At 52.4% G+C, this 26,060-nt stretch overlaps 9 protein-coding genes across 9 annotated transcripts; 3 read left to right on the top strand and 6 right to left on the bottom strand.

Moving 5' to 3' along the window:
* Positions 1-87: 87 nt before the first annotated feature.
* BO83DRAFT_95320 (uncharacterized protein) lies at positions 88-2,208 on the bottom strand. The gene is made up of 2 exons (XM_025537741.1): positions 1,003-2,208; positions 88-933 (listed from the first exon to the last, which is right to left on the bottom strand). The coding sequence occupies exons 1-2, from the start codon at positions 2,097-2,099 to the stop codon at positions 171-173; spliced, it is 1,860 nt and encodes a 619-aa protein (XP_025385718.1). The 5' UTR covers positions 2,100-2,208; the 3' UTR covers positions 88-170.
* Positions 2,209-2,355: 147 nt separating this feature from the next.
* On the bottom strand, positions 2,356-4,587 carry sit2 (putative siderochrome-iron transporter). Its single transcript, XM_025528668.1, has 3 exons — positions 4,056-4,587; positions 3,393-4,006; positions 2,356-3,342 (listed from the first exon to the last, which is right to left on the bottom strand). Exons 1-3 carry the CDS (start codon positions 4,325-4,327, stop codon positions 2,405-2,407), a joined length of 1,824 nt encoding a protein of 607 aa, XP_025385717.1. The 5' UTR covers positions 4,328-4,587; the 3' UTR covers positions 2,356-2,404.
* A 1,657-nt stretch (positions 4,588-6,244) lies between these two features.
* BO83DRAFT_410011 (putative NF-X1 finger transcription factor) lies at positions 6,245-10,249 on the bottom strand (the record flags this gene model as incomplete). Its single annotated transcript, XM_025534175.1, has 5 exons — positions 6,245-8,910; positions 8,947-9,039; positions 9,064-9,130; positions 9,155-9,824; positions 10,243-10,249. The coding sequence occupies 5 exons, from the start codon at positions 10,247-10,249 to the stop codon at positions 6,463-6,465; spliced, it is 3,285 nt and encodes a 1,094-aa protein (XP_025385716.1). The 3' UTR covers positions 6,245-6,462.
* A 417-nt stretch (positions 10,250-10,666) lies between these two features.
* On the bottom strand, positions 10,667-12,525 carry BO83DRAFT_318233 (LYAR-type C2HC zinc finger protein; the record flags this gene model as incomplete). Its single annotated transcript, XM_025527734.1, has 3 exons — positions 10,667-12,100; positions 12,287-12,409; positions 12,505-12,525. The coding sequence occupies 3 exons, from the start codon at positions 12,523-12,525 to the stop codon at positions 10,667-10,669; spliced, it is 1,578 nt and encodes a 525-aa protein (XP_025385715.1).
* Positions 12,526-14,410: 1,885 nt separating this feature from the next.
* Positions 14,411-15,235, bottom strand: BO83DRAFT_429395 (flavin-linked sulfhydryl oxidase ERV2; the record flags this gene model as incomplete). Its single annotated transcript, XM_025535456.1, has 4 exons — positions 14,411-14,426; positions 14,482-14,772; positions 14,830-14,958; positions 15,024-15,235. 4 exons carry the CDS (start codon positions 15,233-15,235, stop codon positions 14,411-14,413), a joined length of 648 nt encoding a protein of 215 aa, XP_025385714.1.
* A 1,016-nt stretch (positions 15,236-16,251) lies between these two features.
* Positions 16,252-17,652, bottom strand: BO83DRAFT_95205 (alpha/beta hydrolase). The gene is made up of 4 exons (XM_025537740.1): positions 17,427-17,652; positions 16,837-17,349; positions 16,630-16,755; positions 16,252-16,560 (listed from the first exon to the last, which is right to left on the bottom strand). Exons 1-4 carry the CDS (start codon positions 17,561-17,563, stop codon positions 16,401-16,403), a joined length of 936 nt encoding a protein of 311 aa, XP_025385713.1. The 5' UTR covers positions 17,564-17,652; the 3' UTR covers positions 16,252-16,400.
* Positions 17,653-17,923: 271 nt separating this feature from the next.
* pre3 (proteasome core particle subunit beta 1) lies at positions 17,924-19,157 on the top strand. The gene is made up of 5 exons (XM_025531752.1): positions 17,924-18,103; positions 18,165-18,210; positions 18,272-18,286; positions 18,339-18,614; positions 18,674-19,157. The coding sequence occupies exons 1-5, from the start codon at positions 18,067-18,069 to the stop codon at positions 18,996-18,998; spliced, it is 699 nt and encodes a 232-aa protein (XP_025385712.1). The 5' UTR covers positions 17,924-18,066; the 3' UTR covers positions 18,999-19,157.
* A 1,958-nt stretch (positions 19,158-21,115) lies between these two features.
* Positions 21,116-22,784, top strand: BO83DRAFT_318206 (putative cyclin-dependent protein kinase complex component; the record flags this gene model as incomplete). Its single annotated transcript, XM_025527733.1, has 2 exons — positions 21,116-22,438; positions 22,491-22,784. 2 exons carry the CDS (start codon positions 21,116-21,118, stop codon positions 22,782-22,784), a joined length of 1,617 nt encoding a protein of 538 aa, XP_025385711.1.
* Positions 22,785-24,414: 1,630 nt separating this feature from the next.
* Positions 24,415-25,779, top strand: BO83DRAFT_391051 (uncharacterized protein; the record flags this gene model as incomplete). Its single annotated transcript, XM_025532887.1, has 1 exon — positions 24,415-25,779. One exon carries the CDS (start codon positions 24,415-24,417, stop codon positions 25,777-25,779), a length of 1,365 nt encoding a protein of 454 aa, XP_025385710.1.
* Between the last annotated feature and the right edge of the window lie 281 nt (positions 25,780-26,060).

Here is a 26,060-nt window from a genome sequence, read left to right as displayed (position 1 = left end):
CATAGTGGTATTGGTAGACGGTCAGGAAGACGGGTTCGTTGCTGTAGTCTGCTAGCGCCGTGGAGTGGAATGTGGATAGCCGGGATGTGAAGGAGGTAGGGCCGGAGAGGTAGCTGGTTATTAGGGTTGAGAGGTCGTGGGGGACGTAGCTATCCATTTATTTTTTATTATTAGTAGTAGTTGGTTGTTGTATTGGGGGGATTAGGGTAAGGGGGATATGGGTACGAGGGTTGGGGGGCATACAATTGATATTCCCAAATACTCGATTCAAACGTCTCCGACGGATTACTCGTCAACGAGCACCACGTCGGCCCCGTGGCAAGGGGACTACAATCCATCGGATCCTGATGTGCCCAAGTTCCATTACGATACTTGGGTTGGAAGAAGCCCACGAACCCCGTATCAGTGCCATTCGGGAAGAAGGAGCGTTGGTCAGGTTTGAACAGGTTCTTCCAATTGGTCGATCTCGCAAGATACTTCAAGTAGTCGTCTGTCTTATTTAGTCCGCGGGCGACAGTCGCTACGCAAAAGTCGTTGTATGCGTATTCCAACGTCCGGGAGATACTGCGCGAGTTGGTGCCGAAGCCGAGGTAGTCGAAGTCGTGGTAGGGGATGTAGTTCAGGGTCTTCCAGCTTTGGAGCCCGCCTCGGCCTTGGTAGGACCATTCTAGGGGCTCGTTCTCGGCGTCGTTGACCATTGCTTCGTAGGCTAGGTTCCAGTCGATATCTGTGAGGTTCTTGACGAATGCGTCGGCGAGGACGACGTCCGCGTTGGAGCCGCCTTGTGTCCAGCCCTTGCAGAGACTCATGCGGCAGTCTGGGAGCCAGCCTTCGTGGCGGTAGGTGTCGAGGAGACTGCGGACGATGCGGGATTGAGTGGTCGGGTCGATGATGGTGAGCAGAGGGTGTTGGGCGCGGAAGGCGTCCCAGATGCTGGAGATGTCAGTATACCAACCACGCTTGCAGTGATGTAAATGATTAGGGCAGGGGGGGTGGGGATACCAATAGAAAGAATCAAAGTACGGCTCAGCACTCTCCCAGAGGGGATTCTCCCCGGTCAGATCCTGCGGATCCAGCATGGTTCTATAAATGCCCGTCCAGAACATAGTCTGCAGGGCAGCACTCGCACTCGTATTCCCAGGTGTCATCTCAACAGGACTCAACTTCTCCCTCCATGCATCCTCCGCAGCTGCCCGTATCGCATCAAAGTCCTCCAACGGACTCGGAATCTCCACTCTTGCATTCTCACACGCCTTCTTCGTACTAACATAACTGACCCCAACCCTAACACTCACCGTCCCATTACCAGGCCTCTCAAACCTCACGAACCCACCGGCCTGAAGATAGAAGTTATTAAACCCCCGAGTGACAAACAACTCCTTCCTCTCCACACCCCCGGCATCATTCACCCAAACCCCTGTATCTTTCACCCTCGCCCCCGCGAAATCCACACACACATACGAAGCATACTCCCCAGCCCCGAAACTGGGCAGAAACGTCCCACTGGCCCTAATCCCCCCGGTCCTCTCATCCACACTAATCGACGCATTCTGCCTACTCTCCCACAAGTCCGTCAAATCCAACAATATCATCGGACTCAACCCCGTATCCGGGAAATTAAACCGAAACAGCGCCGCATGCTGCGTCGTAGTCATCTCCGCATGTATGTCATTTGTCATCGTCAGGGCAAAGTACCCCGGCCTTGCCACGACCGAGCCATTCTGGTAATGTACGGCGCGGGCAGACTTGGGAAAGGGACAGTTGTCGAGGACATCATCGACGCAGTATTGAGGGAATAAGGGAAAGTTGCCTAGGGAAGGGTTCCCGCCGGTGCCGGAGTCGTGGAGGGCCGAGAAGCCTGTGATGTTGCTGTTGTCTGGGGAGAAGCCTGCAGTGTTTTGGCCGTCCACGTCGGCGACGGCTTTGGCCATGCCGTAGGGGAGGTTCGCGCCGGCGAAGACATTGCCGCCGTTGGTGGTGCCGATGAGTGGGTTAATGTGGGTGAGAATGTCGGTGCTGCTGTTGGTATTGGTGTTGCTGCTGTGGGTGAGTGGGAGGAGAGGAAGGATGTGGAGGAGGTAGGGCTGGAGGGGGCGCATGGTGGGGGGTGAGTGTGCTGATGGGAGTGTTGGAACTTCCCTAGGGGATATGTGACACCAGATACGGGGAATAGAGGAGGCATCATTGTTGTGGAGGGGGAGATCGACAGACAGCAATGCAGGGAGACATTCAAGCGGGGTTATTTATGCAGGGATGGCAGGGATAGATGCATACAGAGGATCAATAGATTTAAACCTTGAATAATAATACAGGGATATTAAGGTAGAACAATAAGATTGTAAGAACGTAAAACACCCAACATTCACCACCCCCTCTCACTATCCATCAACAGGTACACATCCAACTAAATCATCGTACCCTTATTCTGCTTCTTATCAGTCCGGTAATTCTTCCAAACCGCAATCGCCGGGAATCCCAACGCCAAAATCGCCGTGCCAGCAACAGACCCATACATCTGACTTCTTCCCCAGGCATAATCCACCGCAGTCCGGGTGGGCGATCCCACCGGATAGGTCATCTGCGTCGTATACCCACCCAGATAAATATCCGTCGTATTCGACTTCAACTCCGCAGGAAGACGACTCTCCAACGCCTGCGGGAAGATATTGGTATACACCGCCGCAGCAACAGCATACCCAATAGCGCCGCCCAGACTGGAAAATAGCCCCAACAGCGACAACATCATGGGCACACCCTCGCGATCGGCAGCAGCCATCACCGCCATATCATCACCAATGACGATCGTACCGCCGCCGAAGGCAATGAAGATCTGCGACATGATCACGTAGTTGATGTCGTTGCCGCCTTCGCCGCGGAAATGGATCATCAGTCCAGCACCCAGACAAAGCAGTGGCAGTCCGAAGAACAGACAAGTGTACTTGAAGTGCTTAGTGTAGCGGATCCAAAGACCGAAGACAACGCCCCAGAAACATGATCCGACGTTGTAAATCTGCGTCATGTAGCCGGTCATCGACACGCTGAGGTTGAACACCACGATGCAAAAGTCGTAGAAGTATAGGTCCCAGCAGTAGAAGCTGAAATACGACACCGCGGACATAATACACGCTCCTAGCACAGTGCGCTGTCGCAGCAACTCATACCGCACGAAGTGCTTGCGCGTGAACCATTTCTCCCACACGGCAAACGCAACCAGCAGCCAGAAGCCGACGATGATCATGGCGATGAACTTGGCGCTCTTGTATTGCGCGCGTCCGTACTGTTGCAGACTGAAGGGGAGGAGGAGCAGGACCCATGCGGCCATGAGCAGAAATGCGCCAATCACTGGCTCGTTAGTATAACAGCAAGTAGACGGGGGATAGGGCACGACATACAGTCAAACTCATGAATGTAGTGAACGATGGACTGCATCGTCGTCCTTCCACTGTCCTCCTTCTTCAACAATCCCATGCTCTCCGCCTTGCGCTGGTAATACTTCAACACCACCACCAACGGCGCAAACACCACCGGCATAACGATAGCAAACACCCCATACGCCCAGCGCCACGTCGCCACCTTGAGGAACGACTCACCCGCCAGAGGGCCCGTAAACGCGGTACAGATGAACGGGGTGCTAGCAAACGCAAACGTAAACGCCCGGTTCTGCAAGCCGGAGGTATCGGCGATATAAACGTCCAGTACGAGGTAGATACCCGAGTAGCCCACGTAGAAGAGCACATAGCCCGCAGCATAAGAATTCGGACCATCACACGCAGCCAGCACAATCAGTCCAATGGTGTAGATGACCACCCATACGATTAAACCCTCGGCACGGCCCCAGATGTTCAACGTCTTCGCGATCGGCAGCTTCAGCACGCCGCCGATGATGCTGTAGAGGATACTGGCTGTGCTGACTTGGGGGGCGGCCTTGAAGTCGGCGTAGGCGCGGTTGATGACGGTGCCGCTGATGGAGTTGTTGAGGGCGAGGAGGAAGAAGCATACCCAGATCCTATACCAGTTAGATGGATCGTACGTTACATTGGAAGAAGGGTAAATACCAAGCATAAGTAGCATAGACAGCTTTCTTACTCCAGACTAGGGCCGCGGCTTCAGCTTTCTGCACTCCCAGCTGGGCATCCTTGGTGACTTGGTCCGGGTGAGCCTCGATTTCTTTTTCGTTTTGCGCTTCCAGACTCAGTCGTGACTGGTCTGAGCTGTAGAAGACGCCGTCGTCATGGCCAGAGACGACTTCCTTGGTCTGGGACTCGGCAGACACAGAGACCTCATGGTTGGCTTCGGTGGTCGTCTTTTCCTCCTTGAAGAGGCGCATGGTTAAGAAGAAGAGAAGTGAAGCCTTATGCTTCTTAGAGTCGTATATGACCCCTAGTAACCCCAATCGCCAAGCAACCTAGAATAAAGAAAGAAGGAAAGTAAAGAAGGGAAGGGATGGAAGGGATGGAGATCAAATCCAGGGAGGAGCAGGAATCATCCGACACAGTCAGACAGACGTATTTGTATCTAACCAACAAGCCAACCAAAAGGATAATAATTAATCACTACCCGCACGAGACGCGCTGCAAAGCAGAAAAAGATGGAACTAGGTTAAGAAATGAACGAACGGCGGGGGGAGGGGGGAAGCCGATCACTTAAACCCCTAGCTAGACTCTAGAGAGTCAAGAGTCAGTGTCAGCAGCAAATGCCATCCATGCCAATGAAAATAAAAGAAATAAAAATATCCCACTGGCCCCGATCTGATAACCCGCGACGGATCAGATAAACTGCCCCATCAACACCAATCAAGGACTGCGAGTGACAAGTGCGACTCGGTTCGTGAAAAAGTTCACTGGGTTTGTTGACGGCTTTGATTTGTTCGGCGATCGCCAGTCCGGATGGTTGTCTCACTTGGTCAGTCTTGTAGTGTATTCCCGGATTATTACTGTCTATGGTGTGGTGATGAGAGATGAATATATTACCTCTACTCCGTAGATTGATAGGTAGTGATTAATTGATATTCCCATATCAATCTGATAACATCCTACTCCAAGTGAATAAGTCAACCCTGAATGTGAGTGACCAACACTAACCCAACACCCGATCGTCATCAACGGAAACTCCGGGTGGAGTACGGAGTAACAAGACAGCAAACAGAATCTCAGCTGGGAGCACAGAATGCAAATCAGACCCAGTCCAATCCAATCCACTCCAATCGATCCATCCATCCATCGGCGTGCCCGGCTCATCACCCCTTCGTCGTTATCATCATGGGGATCATCCCACGTTGTCGTACACACGACCACGAAAATCCTCCGTTCCTTTTCTCATTGCATATTTCCTTCCGATGGGAACATAAACCTCCATCAACAGTAAACATAATTCAATTGATTGTTCGCACTGAGTACAAAACAACCAAGAAAATATGTACTCCGTACAAAGTAACAGTACGTAGTAGAATCTGCACCAGGGTCCAGTCCAAACCCCAAAGATTCATTCTAACTTCCAAGGGTCCTTTCCTTTCCCACCCACACGGCGCAAAGCCAGCAAATCGACTGGACGTCTACTCCAAGTGTGGACCCACACGACCAATCCAGTAAATTAAATTCTCTCAGCCTGAGCCACTCACTCACTCACCGAAACAGACATGGTGCGGACGCTAAACAAGACTTTCACTCGCGCATCACACCGTATCGTATCTAGACTAATCACTACGTACTACACCAGACTAACCCTCAAAAAGGAGAATATGATCAGCGCAATCGTGCCTGACGGGAAAAAAAAAAGCTGAAACGAAAGATCAGCATAGCACGTACGTATCTCTAGTGTGTTTTTGCACGTCCAGTCACAATTGATCTAATCTTATCAATTATCATATCTGATGATTGTGATTCGATCTTTGGGGGGGAGGGGGAATTTGTCTTCCGATCACGAGGATGTTCATAGTTTGTACTCCGCACATGCACATGGGGTTTAATTACGAGGTGCGGCGGTGGGAAGCTTGATTCTTTGGTAATGGATTGTTCGAGGAAGAAGTAAGCATTAAATGGGTTGGTTTTCTTGGTATGATTTGGGGTTCCGGGAAAGCGGCTGGCTTTGGCTGGCTGGTTCATGATGATCTTGGTGGGTGTTAGTCAATGGGAATGAATTTATTTCTAAAGCTGGGATGTGGGCAATGGGGGTGATTCTATTTCTAATGATGTTTCTACTTCTTTCTTTACCAGATTGGTAATTAGTATGCTAAAAAGGGTATAATATTTCTCTCTCTTCATCCTATTTGTTATTGCTTTTATCAATTACAACATCCATTGTGTTTTTTTCGTAGCTTGAAACTACCCAGCCGCCATATATGCACGCTAAACTTTGCAACAATGGGCCATTCATCATGAAAAAGAAAGCACGACATGAACATTCCCACACTAGACCCATAGAAGGGTTTAGCGTTGGAAGAATCACTCATCAACTCATTCAGAACTAAGCATCACCCCCACCAGCAGTCGAGCCATCCTTCTCTCTCTCTACCGACGACCCCTGACTTCTCGACCCCTTCACTCCCGACCGAAGTACCAACTTCTCCTTCTTAGGCTGTGCCGCATCGCCAACATCCCGATCCAGCGCAGCATACATAGTAGAAGTAGACCACGGTGCTACAGCAGCCGGAGTAGCCGTTCCAGACGTAGACGCAGAAGAAGGAGCTGAAGCCCGTCCCGCACCGAGAGTCAGATTGCTTCTCTTCGAAGCAGCCACCTGTGCCCAGCCGCCCTCGCCGGATCCATTGGTATGTGCGCGTGCCGCTTCACGTTGGGCTTTGGCCTCCGCGGCGGCGAGACGCTGCGCTTCTTGTTCCTTTAGGCGCTGGCGATCACGCAGCTTGACGCAGTCGCCCACGCTCATGCCGCCGATACCAATGGCCGTGCCGTTGCCGGTGCCGAACACGGGCGGAGTCCAGAGAGTGGACTTCAATACGAAGACGTGGCGGTGGGGTTCCGGGTCGAAGCTTTCGCTAGTGAAGCCCCAGTCTGCTGCGAGAGAGTGGGTGAAGGCGCGGAGGGAGGATTTAGCGGGTTGGAAGCGCGTGGATCGCTCGGTTGATGTGGTAGCTAGGGTGTGGAGGGTGGATTCAATGGTTTGTAGGGTGGACAAGGGGTGGGAGGAGGAAAGTTGGATGTAGATGTCGAGGGTTTCGGCGGAGTAGGGGAGGTTGGTAGAGGTGAGGGATTGCGAGACGGTGGTTGTTGGGTTGATGTCTACTCCTAAAGCGGAGGCAAGAGACCGGTTCCGTTCAAGGCGAGCGCATTCATCGTCGCATGATAGCGGTGTCACGGCTGGCCCGCGCTGCGCTTGCTGAAGCTGGCCCTTGGAAACAACGGCCTTGGCGGCGTTGCAGCGACGCTCCTGGCGGAGTCGTCCACAGTCACATGTTACCGTGATCATGGACTTGCAGGGCGTCTTCTCCGGGCATGGATAGGGTGCATGGCATGGGTCGGTGCAGGGGTGGCCACACATTGTCTTTGTCTTGCCGCATGCCTGCTGGCAGGGCTTCGTAGCATCCTCGCACTCTCCAGGCCGGTGACAGTGTTTCTGGCAGGTGTGGGAGCCGCATTTGAGCAGCTGGCCGCAGACCTGGCCACAGCGGGCGTCCGTAAGCCAGCAGGGCTGATTCTTCAGAACTTTCTTGCCGCAGAGGCAGGTCTTCTCTGTCAGATATGGACACTTGGGGCAACTTTCGTCGTCGGTATGGCAGTTATGGGACGTCTGAGGATGGCCACACGGCTTGGGACGCTCGCATGGAAACGAGCATGCCGGCGGCTGTGTCCCGCAGGGCAAAGGCGGATGCAAGATAGATCGACCGCAGTTACACGGAATCTCCTCGAAGATAGCCTCTCTGCAGGTGTTGCAGGGCCCCTTGTGACAGATCTCCGGGCATGTGTGCCGTCCGCATTTCAGCATACGGCCACAGACCCGGGTACAGATATGCTCAGCCTCAAAGTCCTCGTCGCTAGGCCGCAGGTGAGACTTGAGCTTCCGGCGGATAGCCTGACGCTCAATGGCCTTTTGCTCGCCGGGACAGCATCGCTCAGTGCAGGCATGACGGCCACAGTGCAACCCGGCCTTGCAGATACGAAAGCACTGCGGCGGTTGCATCTCACCCTGAGGACACATTGTTGTGAATGTGTTGCGTCCACAGCGGCACTCGATGGGCACGTTCTGGAAGCAGGGCCCACAAGACCCGGTATGGCAGACCTTGGTGCATGGATGTCCACAGGCCAGCGGCTTTCCACAAGGCTTGGTGCAATTCGGGATCGGATCCTCGCAAGACGTCCGGGGTGAATAGCCAGCAATCTGGTCCAGAGGTGTCTTTCCGCAAGGGCAGTCAAAGACCACATCCGGGGATCGCGGACAGTGAGCCGGATGTGCATCTTGCGCATGGCAGCTTTTTTGGCAGAAATGAACACCACAGTCAAAGGGGCGACTGCACTCATCTCCACAGCTAAAGCAGCCAGTCCACTCCTCAATGTCGTCCTCCCGCATCAATTCACTATCCAACTCTTCGTCCTTCGAACTGCACAGCATCTCGGTCTGTACTTTTCCACAGTAACACCGTGCTTCGATCTTCTCTTCACAAGAGCCACACAAGCCTTCATGACACGGCCGGGGACAGGTATGCTCTCCACAAGGTAGCAAATCACCACAGATCTCACCACAGCTCCAGCCGTTCTCATAATCCGTATCCTGGCAACGCTTTGTCGATGAGTTCCTTCCACAAAAGCAATCCTGCGTCGGCCCCATAGCCGTACAAGGCGCACAAGGCCCAGCATGACAAGTCGCATCACACGGATGGGGACAACCTTTGCGCGTCCTCGCGCAAGTCTGTCCACACGAGTGCGGCGGCAGGCCAGGAAACGAGCGCGGATCAACCTCCTTCTCACACCAGCAAGTATAAGTCGAGGGAAATACTTCCTGAGGCAGATTGCAACCAGGACAGCGCCACGCGCGAGGCGCACTACTCTCCCCATTCTCGCCATCCTGTCGCTGAGCAGCCGCCGCCCCCTCGTTCCTCGACCACTTCTTCACGCAGCTCAAATGGAAGACCGTCCAGCAGAGCCCGCAAGACCAGACACGCGATCTCTTTCCCAGCTCGCTGGTACAAATCGGACATTCGTACAAATTGTACGCAATATCCTCGTGAATTCGAGTGGCGATGTCGGAAGCCGTTGATTTTGTCGTAACTTTCGCCGGAGGCGGCGGTGGCTGAGACCGAGGTTGTTTCTGAATATTACCACCACTGTTATTGTTATTGTTCTTTGCCTTCGATTTTCCCTTGCCTCTCCCAGTACCAGACGCAGATGCTGCACCGTTGGGAACTTCTTCCCTTGGTTGCTGCTGCTGCGCCGGTGCAGCACCAGGCACAAACACAGGCGCATCGGCCCTCAACCCTGCCTCATCCACCCCGTCACCGCCCGGTATGGCTTGACCATCCTGCTCCTGCTCCGGCCTGGTCAATCTTCCTCCAAAGGTCCGTCCAGCGGGAAGTGTAGCCTGATCGCCACCGCGTGGCCGACGACTCGCGCCTGCCCCTCTTCCGCCCCTCTTGTTGCCTCCCCTCGGTCCTCGCGGCGGACGCGGTGCATCTCCGTTCGGTGTGGTCTCCGTAGGCGGTTGACGTTGAGTGTGAGGCTGTGCGTCCGGTGCTGCCTGAGTCTGCGTTTGCGTCTGAGCCTGAGCTGAATTCGCTGTCTGTCGACCGCGGCCACCACGGCCTCTACCGCGTCTCGGGCGCGGGGTACTGGAATTAGAATTGGAGGCTCCAACAGCCGCGGAAGCTGGAGCTGGAGCTGCAGAAGTAGCGGACATGGTCTGCGTCTCCAGGGTCCTTGAGAGTGGGTGGGAGGTTTGCGGTGGCGGTGGTGGGAGGACAATCATGCACCAACGCTAATGGGCGATAACCGCCGATCCAGATATTGAATGAGTAGTAGTAGTGTGAACGGGGAAGGGAAAAAAAAAAATAAAAAAAAAAAAAACAACGAGGGAATACAACAACTCTTCCTCAACAGTAGACACACTACCCGGGCAGACAAAGGAAATGAAAGTAAAAAGAAGAAATGCCTTGCAGGCTGAAAGAGCAGATAATTGTAAGCGAAGAGAAAGCGATCGAAGGGATGGAATTTGATGGTGGTTCGGATGGTTCCTGAGCTCGGAGGTGGTTCGGGTGGCGACAGATGAAGATTTGATGGAGAAGTGGCAGCTTTCAACGGGTCATGTCCCACCCAATGATGGCTTGTGGATTAACACTGCTAATAAACTACAGTGTATTCATGGCAGGATTTTAGGGAATTAACCTAATAGGGTTGTACCAGGGGCTTATCGGCCAGTGACTCATGCTGGAAGAGATGCTGCGCCTTCGAGTCATCCTGTACCGCATATTACTCATAGTGGGACCGCATATTCTACAGATTCTAGATCCGAGGATTAGATTGCAGGGGGGGAATAACCAATGATTGCCAGCGAAACCATTAGCTGCAATCAATAAAGCCAATATACATATTGAAATGAATCTTCAAAAAGCCATCCACACATCACAAGCGCTATGCACAACAAAAATAGTGCAGTCAAAGATATCAGAAGAGAAGAAAGGAAATTATTTGCCTCCATGCCATGCTCGTATTACCCATCAAAATCAGAAGAAAAGCACCACTTCACCCCGTTCATTCTGCTTCAACCGCAGAGTCCGCCACAGCTCCTTCTCATCATCGGCTCTGCGCTCCCGATCCGCACGGCTGCGGCCTTGATCGCGTCCACGGTCGCTGTCGTCAAACTCGTCCGTGAAATCGCGGTGGAATCGCTTCAAAACCTTGTTCACAGAGAACCCGCGCGTGCTTTCGGGGCCCTTGGTCACCAATGAGAGGAAGTGAGTAGCCATCTGGCGCTGCAGGCCATCAGGGACGCCGCTCTGCTGGTAGACCACCACTTCACGACCGTTATCGTCGTGGCGAGAGTCGGTGTGCTCGATCTGCTTTTGACGGCGCGACGGCCGATCACCGTCCGTCTGAGCGCTGCTCTTACGCTTGCTCTTGCTAACATCAGACTCGGTCTGGCCGTTCGAGGTGTTGCGGACCTTGGGCAACTTCTTGGAACGACCCTCGTCTGGAGACCCGCGTCGACTGGCCCGGGCAGCCTTGCCAGTTTCGCGGCTGTTCACGCTACTTCCTGAAACCGACGATCCGCCAAACATGGACGACACAAGACGTTCAGCGCGGTTCTTCATCGAAATTCCAAGACCATCACCATTGGCGTCCTTGTTGTCCCGGCGAGAACGCTTGATGGGTGACGAGGGGTCCTGGTAACGCCGACGCGGGTGGTCTTCTCCGTCCTGAGACGGCGAGCGGAGCATCCGATCCAGACCACCAGTCAGACCAGAGTGCTTCAGCATGGGCGTGCCCGGGTTGTTCAGAACGCTGGATGGCGCATCCAACATGGGGGTGTCAGCTTCTTCCATGTCGTGATCATCGGTGCGGCGCTTGCGCTTCTTCTCACTGGTCGTGCCGCTGACCTTGTCCTCGCCGCGCAAACGATCCTTCTTCTTCTTCGGTGCCGGAGTCATGAACTCCATGGAGGCGTTCGGGGCTTTACCGTCATACACCGACTGGTTAATGGGTCCAGCACCATAGGAGTAACCATTCTCCTCGTATGCGACATCGTAGTTCTTGTTCTCTTCCTCCGCATCGGTGTCGGCGCGGGTCAGAGATTTGCTGGGCTCGAAGACGGAGGGAGCATTGGCGACCATCTTCATCTGCTCTTTGGATCCGCCTAGAGAGACCTTGGACGCGTTGGGGGTCTTTTCTGCCACCAAGTAGTCAAAGACATTGACTTGCTTGTCTCCGTTCTGCGTAGAAGTACCCTGGGACTTGTCGTTTCCAGCCACAGGGGGAGTAGGAGCCGCGGGCGGGTTATCGGTGTCGTTCGCATCTTCGACATACGGGGCGCGGTGACCATGAGCATTGTTTTGCTTCTGATTCTGCTTGCCATTGTTCTGTTGCGCCTTGCGTTGGTTCTTCGTAGGCTTCTCCCTGTAGAGCGCGCCCTGGTACTTTTGCGCCTCGGTCATACACGACTAAGAAGACATGTCAGTCGCCCATTCTTGTTCACAAAAGTGCGCTTGCACTGTCCCAACAAGAGCCCGAGCCCTCAGGTCCACCAATCAGACAAGCAGATATAGCGCAGAGAGTTCCGACCCGTTGGGCGAAGCGCAAAGTATATAGTTCACGGCAAAAGTACAAGCGGAGGGGTAGAGCCATACCGTATGCGACCGATAGTCAGTCCCGTAAAAGTGCACCATGCAGTCGATGCAGGTGAAGGTGGCGCCGCGACATTGGTTGCGATGGGGATCAAGCTTCTTCTTGGTGAGGATATCACCGCAAGCCTAGGGATCGAGAAGAGGCAGCGAGTTAGCATGAGTTCCAGCAGAGTTCCGCGCAGGATGCTGCTCGTGACAAACGAGAGATAAGGACAACTCACCTCGCAGGAGAAGGAAACCATATTGAATGACCCGGCGATGTGGTGCGCGTACTATTCAAGTGTCTGCACGAGTCGGGCCTTTCCCAGTGATATATTGAGAACTCAAAGTCGCAAGGCAAGAAAAAGAAGAAAAGACGGCGATTGAGAAGGGCGCTAGTTTGTCGGGACCCGCACTGAACCTGTCGGGGAATAAGCCGACCAAGCGATGGAGTATTTTCTGGGACGAATGGATCCCTGCGCGACGACGAAGTCCAATCCAATTAAATCCAACTTAAACAAACGCGCGATGGTGGTAGTCGTGGTAGTGGTGGTGATTGTTATTGTTGTTGACGGCGCAAAACAAATACGAGGGATGGTCGGACAAGCCGAGCAGAATAAGCAAAGCAGGTCAGATAAATAAATGCGGACTGGATCCCAAGCACTCGGCGTCTTCAAGGAAAAGCTTCCCTGCTCTCGTCTCGGCGTCTCGCTGCTGTGCTTTTGCTTTCTTTTCCCTCGCCAAAAAAGAAAAGGGCAAAAAAAGGGCCAAAAAAGTAAAAAGTCCAGAATTAACTCTGGGTGGCGCTTATCTGCTTTAGGATTGTTCCAAACCTTATGGTAGGCATTTGGTACCTGACGAATCAGGCCATGACCCTCCAACCCCGCAATCAAATCCAAGAAGACAAGATAATGAGATAGAATTTATGCGCCTCCTTTTTACCGCTGAGAATACGACCCGCTCAAAGAACAGCTCCACTGAAAACATCGAATACAGCATATCTCCTCTTCATACTCATCTTCCACCATGACCTTCAGGAGTCAGATTGACCTGGGCTCGCAGACCTGAAACGCGCCCTTCGGTCGACGAGGCTCAGGAATCCCATGCAAACGCCGACATGATGACCTGTGGATCAAGTAGACCACGGGTGTAGCGCTTGCACATCCGGACATCAGCACGGACTTATCAGGAGACCTGACGCCGTGCAGCAATATGGGCGGATCAACCAGTCACCAGCCAGCTTCACCCGCCTTCACCGGGTCAATTAGTGTGGCGCTGGGTGCGAAAGAAAGACGATCCTACAGATGATGCGGGAGAATTCCGATACGAGTCCGTCGCCAGCTATCTAGGCATAGTGATACCTCCCTGTTCCATAGGCTTGAGGTGGGTAAGATCGTCAGTCTACAGTTGATTAGACTTTCGGTGCGAGCCACCCTCTGGTTGACAGCCAGGCTCGGTTCAGCGATGCCGCTGGCGCTGGCTTAACGACATCTATTTCTATTTTTGTGGCCCGGGCCGCGCGCGAATCAGGCATCCTCATGGCGGAGTGTTTCATCTATTGGAAGTCAGGTTTCAGCCTTGTCGCTGACACTTCCAGCGTGGTGTCGGTAATGCTAGTTGACTAGTTGTCTATATCGCAAACTGAGTAATCGTTCATAGAGCTTTGCTGTAGCGGAGCGAGGCAATACACCGTGCCTTGTTGTGTTCAGCAACAGGCTACGTTAGTCTTGGTCAGCCGCGCCAGTCAGATGCATCTCTGCAGTCATGCGCGCGATGCCGCATACTTTCGCAACCTTACCGGCCGCCCCGGCCATCGCTTGCTCGCATCTGCTGAGAACCTGCTAGAAGCTTCGTTTACAGCTGTGTGACTGCAGAATCCCTGTTACCCTCTCACAATTTCTGTGTGAGAAGCGAAGCCCTTTCCGGGAAATCCGGGTGCTTACAGGGCAGATGAAATTCACATGCAAAGTACAAAGTCTGGACGATAATGCGGAATTTGAATGAGTGTGGCTGTAGAAATCATACGCTAAGGTACTGCTCCTGGCCCCATGCACCCAGCGATCCTGCGCTGGTGGAGCATGCAAGAACAAGTACTGGGTATAAACGCAACCAGGTGCACGGATTAGATACCAAGTTCTGCGGTTCTGTTCAACCCCGCGTAGTCCTAGATCGTCTGATCAGTATCTTCGCTCCCGTGGTAATCAAAGGAAGTAACTAACGGCTCCCTGGATATCTCAACGGGCGAAACGGCATCATCGCTATCAACCTCGTTTCGAGCAGCGCTCTGACTCTTCTTATCCTTCAAAGTTTCACCACCCTCGCCCTCCTCGTCCTCGGCGCAGCCGCAGTCGTAAAAGTCCCCAATATTATTGCAGTCGAAGATCGGCTTTTCGAGCATGGTGTTCACTTCGTTGTGGATAAAGCAGCCCCATCCTGCAGCCGCGTTGCGCGAAGAAACTTGCGGCGGGTACTTTTTCAGATGACCCTGGAAATGAGAAGCGCACTCCCCACTGGTAAATAGTCAGCAGCCACGATCAGCGCAGAGAGAAAGGAGTGTGGGTAGGTACCATGGATAGAGTCGCGCAAAAAGGTAGATGAAGGAGCGAAGAGTTTCCTGCTGCTCCTCCGTCGGGTCCTCGGGGTATCGAGCTAGCATGGTATGGAAGTACTTCCATGTCGCACGACCCAATTCGGCTCTGCCATTGGTGGTGAATAATCAGTAAATGTCAAGAATGCGAAATAGCATTTGGCTTTAGCCTACTTCGCGGTTGCATTCCCCAGCCGGGGCATCACAACCTCGCCCTTGGTGAGGTCATCTTTGGAGACCACGGCCTGCGTAGCCTTCTCCAGGTGACCAGGGGCACGGATCGCGGGACTCGGCGGTCCTTCAGGTCGGATAAAGAAAACAAAGAGCAGGAAGACGGCAATCGCGGTACTGATGAGAATGCGTCGAGTAATCTGACGGTTCGCCATGGTGGGTACGAAAGTGGTGGGTTTCAAGGATATCGCAAATCAATGCCGTCAATGGCGGGCCAGATCGCCAAGTGGCCCGTCTAGGGTATGCTTGGTACGGGGGTAGAGGACTCGTGTCCTGTTTAATAAGAGAAGGAACGACAGGCGAAAGAACGTGGAACAAAAGGAATATACAGCGAAACAACGGCGGCGAGTATGTAAAATGAAGGAATTAGGGAGCTGGAGGTTGCCAGCAACGAACGGGTGGGATGACTATTGAACTTTGCATGATGGCATGAGCCATTAAATTGATGGCTTGACTTGGACGTTTCCGCTCGCCGATTATCCACGTGGGGCCGTGCCTTGTGCAGCGCCACTATGCTGCTGAGTCATTATGTTCTTTAGCAGTGCATGGCATGCCTACTACTACGAAGCTATAACTTAGTACACAGTACGATCGATCGTAAGAGTCGCAGAATATTTGTTTTAACACAACTGGTCCATTGGACTAGATGAAATTTTCATTAAATATAGACGATCTTGGCTGCTAGGTCTTTCCTAATTCTAGTGCGAACGCGTAGATTCACAACTCATAAATCCATGAGTGCAGTCAGCCAATGCAGCCAGATGAGACAAGCCAAACACCGCCTGGGTTTGGAAGCAGTGCGAAAATAATGAGAAAATAGCCAGAGTCAATAACGCCATGAGCATGAATATCATGAGACAAAAAAAGGTAGACTCCACGCAGGGAGCAATGACAAAGAACAGGCGAGCAAGTTGCTGTCGAAACATAATTGATATGGGTACAGTGTTCGAACCAATGCTGCGTTGGATTAAGGGGTCTGAATTAGAAACCGCAGCAGATGGACTGTTCGGGGACAAGTCGTAAGGGAAATTAAACTGGGTGTATAAGGAGCAGTTCTTCTTCATGTAGCGACAGCCACATGTGAAGGGCACTGTAAAAGAACCTTGCCCTAGACATGACTGCGGACGAGTAGTCTTCGCAGAAAGGGATATTGTGAGAGCAAAGGGTCGAAAGTGGTTCATGAGTTCGTTGGCAGTTGGTGAAGGCACAGCACCAAGGAAAGCATCAGTGTCATCAGAGCGATCCGAGATATAAAAGTGACCGATTCACGTCAATGGCCGAAGTTCGTGGTGCTGCCCCAATGCCATCTGGGCGGCCGGTTCATTGACCGTCCGCGAGGACTTCCTCCCTCACAAAAGAGAGAATATGCTCGAAGTAGCCGGGCTCAGCAACACTGTCATTGTGTCCTCCATTTGGAAGTGTACGCCAAACCTTGCGGTCGGATTTGCAGATAGCAAAGAGCTGAGTCATGTTGGATGGTCTGGTCATAAGCTGCATGTTAGTGACGTGCTGGGACTCAGCTTGTACAACAATTCCTGAGGGCACTCACGGGACTATCTCGTCCTTCAGCCCACTCAGGAAGAGAACGGGGACCTGTGTGATCTTAGGTAGGACATCCTCGCTGGTCCAGTATTGGTGGCAGAAACGGGCAAGGTAACGAGCAGGAGGGAAGACCCTATAAGACGAGTCAGCATTGCCTGGCCTAGGACGTGGATAACATCGCCTGGTCGGCAACCAGTTATAGAGCAGGACTTACGTGGGAATCAGTTTGCGAATACTCAGGAATGTGTTTTCAAGGATTAGTCCAGCGATCGCACCATTGCCTTGATTGTTGGCAACCAAGTTGATCGCCACGGCTCCACCCAAGCTCTGTCCATATACGACAATCTTGCTGTCTCGGGTTTCCGGTCGCTGTTGGATATATTCTAGCCCCGTCTGAGCATCGATTTTCAAGCCCGCCTCGTCCGGTGTACCTGTCGACAGACCGTAACCACGGTACTCCACCATCAAGACATTACAACCCAAGACATCTTGTAGAACCTTTGCGATGGGGATGCGATGCCCGATGTTTCCGGCATTTCCATGGAACATCAAAACGGTGATACTCGGGCCTATACGTTTGCGCGAGGGGCGGATGAACAGGGCATTTAACGACTCTCCATCGGGGGTCGGAATTTGTAGATCTTCGTAGTCTGTGAGTCCAAACTGTTGGGGCTTGGGGACATTTGTCCGCGCATCCACGGGCACGTTGCGAGGATAAATGAGTTCACTGCAAAAGGGGTCAGCGTCTAACGACACACCACTTGAGATGTTCTCCATGGACGTCTGTGATGACGGGGTACGAACTTCTGCTTAAAGTACAAAAGACCGCTGGCTACTACAGCCAATCCGGAAGACGCTAAAACTGGCAATCGCAAGAACTGCACGGCACTGTTGGCCATGCCGGCGATACTCCATGACGGTGGGGGCGGCGACTCCGACATGGTAGTAGACTGGCTAACCAGGCAGTGTCGCGGAGAGATAAGGCGGTGCGGCTGGAACGGAAGAGGGTGGAAATGCTTGAATTGACGGTCGCAGCGCTGGAAGATGCAGGAAGGGGGAAAACTCAAGTGGTGAGGGTCACGATCCGGCGAGATACCCTGCAGCCTGGAGCGGGAGATAATGCGTCGGTTTGTTTCATCGGGGGCTGCTTTCTATGGCTGGGGAAAGTCGTTCAGGAGGCTTGCGGGGGAAGAGGAACCACCCAGTAGGAACGTGGCTGTCTCTCACCGCCCGGCGGAATCAGCTCCAGCTGCCAACGTAACGCGTTCACCTGCCTGGAGAGCTCCGTCAGAGCTCATAACCACCTCTTTGACCATCAGTCACGCTGCACTGACGTTTGCTTTCCATCCACGCTTCATCGCCATCACACCCTATTTCTTTCAGTGGCATAGATTTACATAGACAGGAACTATCCACATTCTCTGTCAATTTTCAATCAGCCATCATGGTCGGTCACGGTATGACGGGGATGCTCGGCGAGGGTTAGTGGTCTCGTGCTATGATTTGATAATGTGTCGAGCGGGAGTTGATGAGTTATTGCAGATGGCATCCATGTTGATATGAACCACTTGAAGAGCGGAGAAGTAAAGTATGTTCCCCAACCATTTGCTCAATGAGACTTGAGAACGGTCACTAACTCATCGGTACAGCCTAGGAACATCGATGTGAGTTTCGGTCAGCCCCCGAGGCAATGTCCGATATGTTGACGAGATACAGCATGGCGATCAACTTCAAGGATGGTGTTATATTGGGTGCAGACAGCCGGACGACAACCGGAGCTTATATCGCCAACCGAGTCACCGACAAGTTGACGCAGGTCCATGACACAATCTGGTGCTGTCGATCAGGTTCCGCCGCGGACACCCAGGCTGTGGCAGACATCGTGTCCTACCACCTCAACATGTACGCAATCACCAACAACGAGGCACCAAGTACTCAGGTCGCCGCATCGCTGTTCCAAGAGCTATGTTACGAGAACAAGGACATGCTAAGGTAGGCATACCACCGGGTCAGTCTGGAATGAGCAAGCTTTGTTGACCAACAAATCATAGTGCCGGTATCATCATCGCTGGATATGACCCGAAGCACGGAGGTCAGGTGTATTCGATACCCTTGGGCGGGTCTCTTCACAAGCAACCGTACTCCATTGGCGGATCCGGATCGACCTATATCTATGGGTACTGTGATACTCACTGGAAGGAGAACATGACAGAGGAGGAAGGCATCAACTTCGTCCGCGGAGCACTGCAAGAAGCAATCAAGTGGGATGGCAGTTCGGGTGGTGTCATCCGACTGGTGGTGCTGACGTCTCGGGGCGCCCAGCGACACCTCTACCTGCCGGACACGGGCTACACTGGACCGGGCGTTACCAATTAACGAATGTATCTATACGGGACGATGATTTAATTGTTGTTAGCTGCTACACGAGCTATTCATTTGTTCTACAGAGTAGTGCTATTGCCTCAGATTAAGACAGGAGAAATTTCCAGATCTGAGACTGCTAGATATCAATCTAGATGGGAAGCATCTTCTTCACCGAGTGGGATATTAGATTTAGGGGAGGGGATGTGATAGCGTGGGTTGATAGCGCTTTTTCAGGAGTCGCTTCCCGTCATCTTATAGTTTGCTTGCTTGAGGCACTATCACTTGACCAGTATGCCAGTGACCGTTAGACTGACCCCAATAAATGGATCCGCCCTTATCTAGGAGAGCCAGGGTCACTAGACGGGGTCGACTAATTCCGGATATCCCAAGCTACGGGACAGTAGTCTTGACCATCCATGGATCCCACGCGCGGAGTATGGCACGATCACATCATCTAGACTAAATACCAACTACGGAGTACCGTTTAGATTAATAGCTTCCCCGCTGCTTACCCACAGACTGAACTTGAGAGCCATCAACTAATTACTGTAATACTTACTGTCTAAGGAACTGCTAGCTTGTAATTAGGGGGCCAGGCCAAGATAGATGGTAGGTCAATGACGGCTGCCATTGCCTCCAGAGCGTCTGGAGCCGCCACCAATCAGTCGGCGCTGCTGGACACCTGCGCGGCAGAGGAGCCGCCATTCGCCCATTGCACCCCCAAGCAGAGGATGATCCGTCCTAAATGCGACTATCTGGTTTAGGCCTGAACAGTGAGTGAGGGTGTGCGTCTCCTTCTTCTTCTTCTCTTAGTCGTAGTCTCGCCTTATCCTTCCTTCTTCTTGGGATGATAGATAGATAATTAATCAATCAATCAGTCACAATATTACTCTCTAGTTATCAGGTAAGTAGTAAGTAGTTGGTGAAGATAAGCAGGTATTAAGAGTGGCTGTTGATGCGATCTCATGACGACAAGGGCTTCCTCATTCTGCGCGGTCGGTAAGGTGGACTTGCTTGATATCGCTGCAAGGAACCTTCATGGGGAGACCCTGCTGTACCAATCAGTAAGGATGTCTCCGGTGCAGCCTGGACCGGAGTAGATCCAGTAGAACAATTAGTGATGCCCAGTATGTAGGTTGAATCAAAAGATGATGGATCATCTCATGGTATCATATCTTCGTCAGGTCGCATTCTTGCCTGTCTCACCCTGTCAGGAGAACCTTCCAGGTGTCAATGAATGCTCGTCTTTATTCGTCTTGCTTCTCCTGCCATTTGATCAATCAACTTGGGGGGGGGGGGGAATGTAGAGGGTGTGGATGTTGGTAATATGGGCAAAGGTGGATGGGAGATGATTGACTGGGCCATGGCCGGGTGTGGATCCCAACCTTGCCGGGACGAGAGTCTCTTGTTCCCTTCCTGCATCATCCATCCATCCATCCATCCATCCATTCACTCACCCCAAATCCACCTTTCCCATCGTTCTCCGCCACCCTATTCCCCCATTCCCCTTATCCTCCGTTCCCCTCCAGTCCGGTTTCTATAACCTGATAGTGCTCTCCGTACCTGTCTGCTCATCCTTCCTCCTCATTCCTGCCCCATCTCGCCCCGGATTGTTCTGTTCTGTCCTGTCCTGTCCTGTCCTGTCCTGTCCTGTCCTGTCCTGTCCTGTCCCTCGCTGATTCATCGCAATGGACCACTCCATTGCCGTCTATCGCTTGTGATTCCCTTCCCGCTACAGGCTTGGGTCGGGTTCACGTTTTAACTGCTTTGCTCCTACTCTTACCTTTTACTCTTGTAGCTACTACATACACACCCTCCCCTCCCCAAGGTGCTCTGACCCTTCACGCCACGATCTTCCAGATCTAGACTGTCCTCCCATTCTTGGATCATTGACTAAAACTAATCATCCTGCCGGTATCTCTCCCATTCCCCTCTCGCTGTTTGGTGCTTTGTCCCTCTTGCGATATGCCTTACGCGGAGGAATCTGTTCCTTGTTTGGCCTTCCCCCCCCCAATGACATGACCCCCCTCATCACTGGTCTTCAAAGTAATCGCTGACTTTCGGCCGCCGGCCCTGTACCGAGTAGAAAGCACCCGCGTCTGACCTCTCTAAACCCCGTCGGCTCTGATATGGGATCGGTCGTCGTTAACCATCCGCGACCGGATTATATGGATACCTCCTACAACATGTTGGGAGGCGCCATCACTTCTTCGGAATCAGTGTATCGGTCCTCGACTCATCAGCAGCCCTCTCACCATCCTTCGTCACACCTGGAGTCCGGGAGCTCTAGGTCGGCCTCGTCCAATACCACCCCCACCTCATCCACAGCCCCGCCGTCAACCTCCGCCGCCGGCTCTACTCGCCTCCCCTCCCACCCAACCCATGATGTACCGGCCTACATCAGTCGGCCCTCTCAACCCAGTTCCCAACCATCCACGCGAGCCTCCTCTGCCACTCCGGGATCTGTTTACACTCATCCTCCATCAGCCTCAATGACCTCTACCACCTCCCACCATCCATCGCGCCCGGGCTCCGCTTCTCATCCTGCAGCACACTCTTCCTCTCATCACACTGGTGGCAGCCATGCAACAACAACAACAACGGTACCAACCTCGGCACCGCATATGGGGAGTCAGTCTTCGCCAGCTTCGCCTCAACTAAAACCGACCTTCCAGTCCCTTCGCTCCTTGGGGGGTTCCGAGGCGAACTCTCCGAGTCGGATCAAAGTTCGTGATTTGTCACACATCCAAAGCTTTGCCAGCGAAGAGTTCCTTGCGCAGAGGGATCAGGCACCCGGGCAGTGGGCCCAAGAGCGCCAGTACGAGATTAGTTCCATGCCGGTCACGGACATAATCGAGATGGTTGCTGGACTGCTGATGAAAATCACAACGACGAATGACCTGCATCACGAGTCGGTTCATCGACACATTCCGCCCCCGGATGGCACCACCACTCTGAGCTCCCAGGCTACCAGCGTGCTTGCATTTCACGGCAAAAACGTGCCCAGCATCAGTATTCTCAGCTATCTGACCAGGATACACAAGTACTGTCCTACGACGTATGAGGTCTTTCTCAGTCTGCTGGTATATTTCGATCGCATGACGGAACTGGTCAATAAGGGCCAGCTCGACCGGTTACGACGTCGCTGGGATGGCACGTCTACCGTGCCAAGTGGCAACAGTACACGGCCATCGTCGGCTGAGCGGTCGTCGACACATACGACACAAGCGTCGCCGTTGGTAACCCCGCCATCGTCGTCGGGAATCGCAGCCCAAGACCCGTCCAGTCCGTCGTCCATATCGCCCTCTCTCCAACCACAGGACGAGGAGGATCAGTTCTCCCACTTTTTCGTTGTTGATAGTTTCAACATTCACCGGCTAGTTATCGCAGGCGTAACTTGTGCCAGTAAATTCTTCTCGGACGTATTTTACACTAATTCTCGATATGCAAAGGTGGCTTCCTCAGATATCATTCATTAGACTATGATCTCTAACTCGTTTACAGGTTGGCGGACTGCCGCTGGTTGAGCTCAACCACCTTGAACTTCAATTCTTACTGCTGAACGACTTTCGCCTATCGATTCCTGTTGAAGAGCTTGAAGCATACGGGACGATGCTTGTGGAGTTCTATGCGAGAGAGATTGTCGCACAGCAACAGCAGCAACTATCTCAGGCGATTCCTCGCTCGATAAATCCCTCTGCAGCAGCGGAAACGCCGTCGGAGGGAATGTATATGCGCACGCGCGAGAAGCAGCGGTCTGACGAGCAAGAGGTCCGCCAAACGCCTACTCCGCCCTAGCCAAGTGGTCTTGGACATATATCTGGTATATTCCCACATCAGAAGTGATGGGATTGTCTGGGCGTGCGGCCCCATTGCAAGTTCCTCCGTTGGCACCCTGTCTGTCCTCTTGGTACATATGTTAGCACTGTCCTTTCCACCTCATGGTTCGGCTTTTCATATTTCGTATAGATTATACGCTCGGCACTCTGGCTCATGATTCAAACGTTCTATAACCTTGGTGCTTCTTATTCCTGTCTTTCATGTCTGCCTCTGTGTACACAATTTCCGCTTTGCATTTTGTCTGTTTCTCAACATTGGCCGGCGTTTTCGGGGTTCACTGTTTGTTATACTGTTGTTAACTGACTATTGTCGGAGGGATGCTCCGGGTTTCTGGCTATAAATTCCTCTACAGGAGTTCTTCTCGTCCATTGTACCTACGCTTTGTTTGTCTATCTTCGGCCTCATCCAACTGGCCGAGTTTGATCTTGTCAGCGCGCGGAGCGAGTAATGAAAGTATTGAGTAGTTTACTGCAAACCTGATACTGCCTAGCGGGAGTGCTTGAAAGTGGCAAGATGAAGTTGAGGTGCTGTGTATCCACCGACCCATTGGTATGGGAAGTTTAATCTCGGCGCTAAGACGTAGAGCGTCGTGCCTGTCGCGAATCCTGTCAGGAAGTGGATATTACATCACCAGCGCTGATCAAGACATCACCATGATTCAGAACCAGCTTCCCCTAGTCTTGGGCTCGGCACCCACATCAGAGATTCTCTTCCAGATGGGACAAAAGTGGAGAAGACCAAGGGGCTAATTCCCCGTGGGAGGACAATGGCATAGCATACCAAGCAATGTATGCATACATCATAATCCGCGTCCGGAACCGCCAAGGCGTGATTGCAAGATTCAACATCCGCATCTCCCTCTAAAATACAAACCGAGAAGAATGAACCGTTTCCAGAGGACATCCTAGGTCTTAAATGATTCGAGGAGTATTAGTATGTTCATCTTCTAGAGTACGGGGTCGGTTCCGGGAAGGGAATGCATACATACTGGCTGCCCGACATGCCTAAAGACACTGGCTGGAATGCAGTGGACCGGAAACGGGCCGACCCTACAATGAGAAACACGGCCGGACAAGCGAAAGCGGATGACAAAGGGCATTGTTCATTGTTTATTGAGTCGTCCGGAGTGTGTTAATCTTGACGAGGTCGTCAAAACTTATCAGATTATTCTTAGGACATGTGTTGTGTCACCAGTGAAATATGTTGGGAGGTTCGATACTATAGTATACTTTTGGCATGGGTCTGGAGAATGGACGAATTCACTCTCTCATCGCCTAATTCATGGCCGTCCTCATCAGTTACTCATTCTGTCAGGAAAGGCCTGCTTTCATCGTTAGGTCTGCTTCGAGATACCAATGTCCTACCTACGGGGATTATATCCGTAGCGATGAGGTGGAGTATATAAATGTATAAGGTTTCCTTGTCTTCCAGGATGTAATATCACATTCAGCAGCATCATTCTGTATCCTGTCAAGCAATTGCAGTCCAATTGAAGCTATTCAGCCCATAGCATCTACTTCTTTTCAATACTATCCAATCCTCCATCCACAAGAATATACAGAACATCTCAAGACTATAAACCACCACCATGGTCCGCCAAACAACCTGGCTACTGCCTCTCCTGCTCCTCCAGGCCCTCCCCTTCGCCGTGACCCGTCCTACAGCCGTGAATGTGGACGTGCAAGTGCCCGATGCAGACGCCTGTACCGATGGCCAGGACTGCACTATGAACCTCCACGGTGGGAAGGATGACGATGACGATGATGATGACAATGACAACAACGATATCACAGACCAAGTCCGTCATAAACATCATCATAAAGACCAGGGTGATGATGATGGCGACGATGACGGTGACTGGGATAGCGACAGCGACAGTGACAGTGACTCCGACAGCGACAGTGACTGGGACGATGATGACTCTGATTCTGATTCTGATGATGAAGAAGATGACCACCACCACGGCAACGGCTGCGACAACGACAACGACGTGCAGACCATCACCATCACGACCATTGAGCCGGGGTATGCCTTCCCCCCCTCCCCCTGCCCTATTCCACCTCTATATCATCTATACACAAGACTAACAATGAACCCAACCAGCCCAACCCAAATAATCACCGTGACCACCACCGAGTCCAACACAGCCGGCCCCATCCCTCCACCAACCGACTGTCCAGCCACAACAACCACAACAGAAACAGCAACAGAAACAGCAACAGTCTCAATCCCCGGTCCAGCCATCACTACAACGGCAACGGCAACAGCAACAGCAACAGTGACAGAAACCGAGTCGGACATCATCACTGCCACAATCACCGATACATCCACTATAACTCAACCCCCAGTAACCACTACAGAGACTGCCACAACAACAAGGACACACACCATCTCCTTCACCATCACCGACACAGATACGATCATTATCCCCGGACCGACTATTACCGAGACGGATGTGTTAACTGCTACTGTGACCCTCCCTGCGTCGACGGTGACAGCGACAGAGACGGATGTTTCTGTTTCGACGATAACCCTCCCTGCTTCAACCTCTACAATCACCCTGCCCGCCTCTACAGTGACTGCCACAGCAACAGTCACCACAACCGATACTTCAACCTGCCCCACCACCACCCCCGGCGGCGACGGCGGCGACGACAACGACAACACCTCCGGTCTCGATTACGGCCAATGCTCCGACCCTAGCATCTCCTACCAATACGGCCTGGACGGGCGGACCGAATGGAGTTTCATCACGAACAACCAAGTGGATTTCCAGCACGGGAGTTCCACGACCATCGATACGTTGATGAACTTTGTGTGTAATCGGTTGATTAGTCCGTGTAATGCGCCCCAGGAGACCATTGATGCGTGCTATGCGGCGGAGGATCAGGTGAATAGTAGTGGGCTTGTTGGGGAGGATGCGGCGGATTTGTGGAATGAGTTGATGGCTTAGTCTGTCTACTTCATTTTATTTCAGTTATTTATGTATGGGATTTTGGAAAGGGAGTTAGGGTTGGAGTTAATTGAGTAGATGAGGATGAGTTGGCTTTCTTTTGGATTTGCTGGGTTTATTGCATTGTTTGATTGATCTTGTGTTTGCTGAGTTGGTATGTTCTGTTATATTGTGTTCTGTTCTGTTTCTGGATTGGTGCATCTACTATATTGTCTGCATTAGGGTTGCTGCATACTTGGTTAAATGTTTAATGCATCTGCTCACCACTCAGTCACTGAAGT

Source organism: Aspergillus eucalypticola (genome assembly GCF_003184535.1).
Source record: "Aspergillus eucalypticola CBS 122712 chromosome Unknown BO83scaffold_21, whole genome shotgun sequence".
Taxonomy (NCBI): domain Eukaryota; kingdom Fungi; phylum Ascomycota; class Eurotiomycetes; order Eurotiales; family Aspergillaceae; genus Aspergillus; species Aspergillus eucalypticola.
The sequence above is the reverse complement of the archived record's forward strand: the minus strand, read 5'-3'. Positions and strand labels throughout refer to the sequence as shown.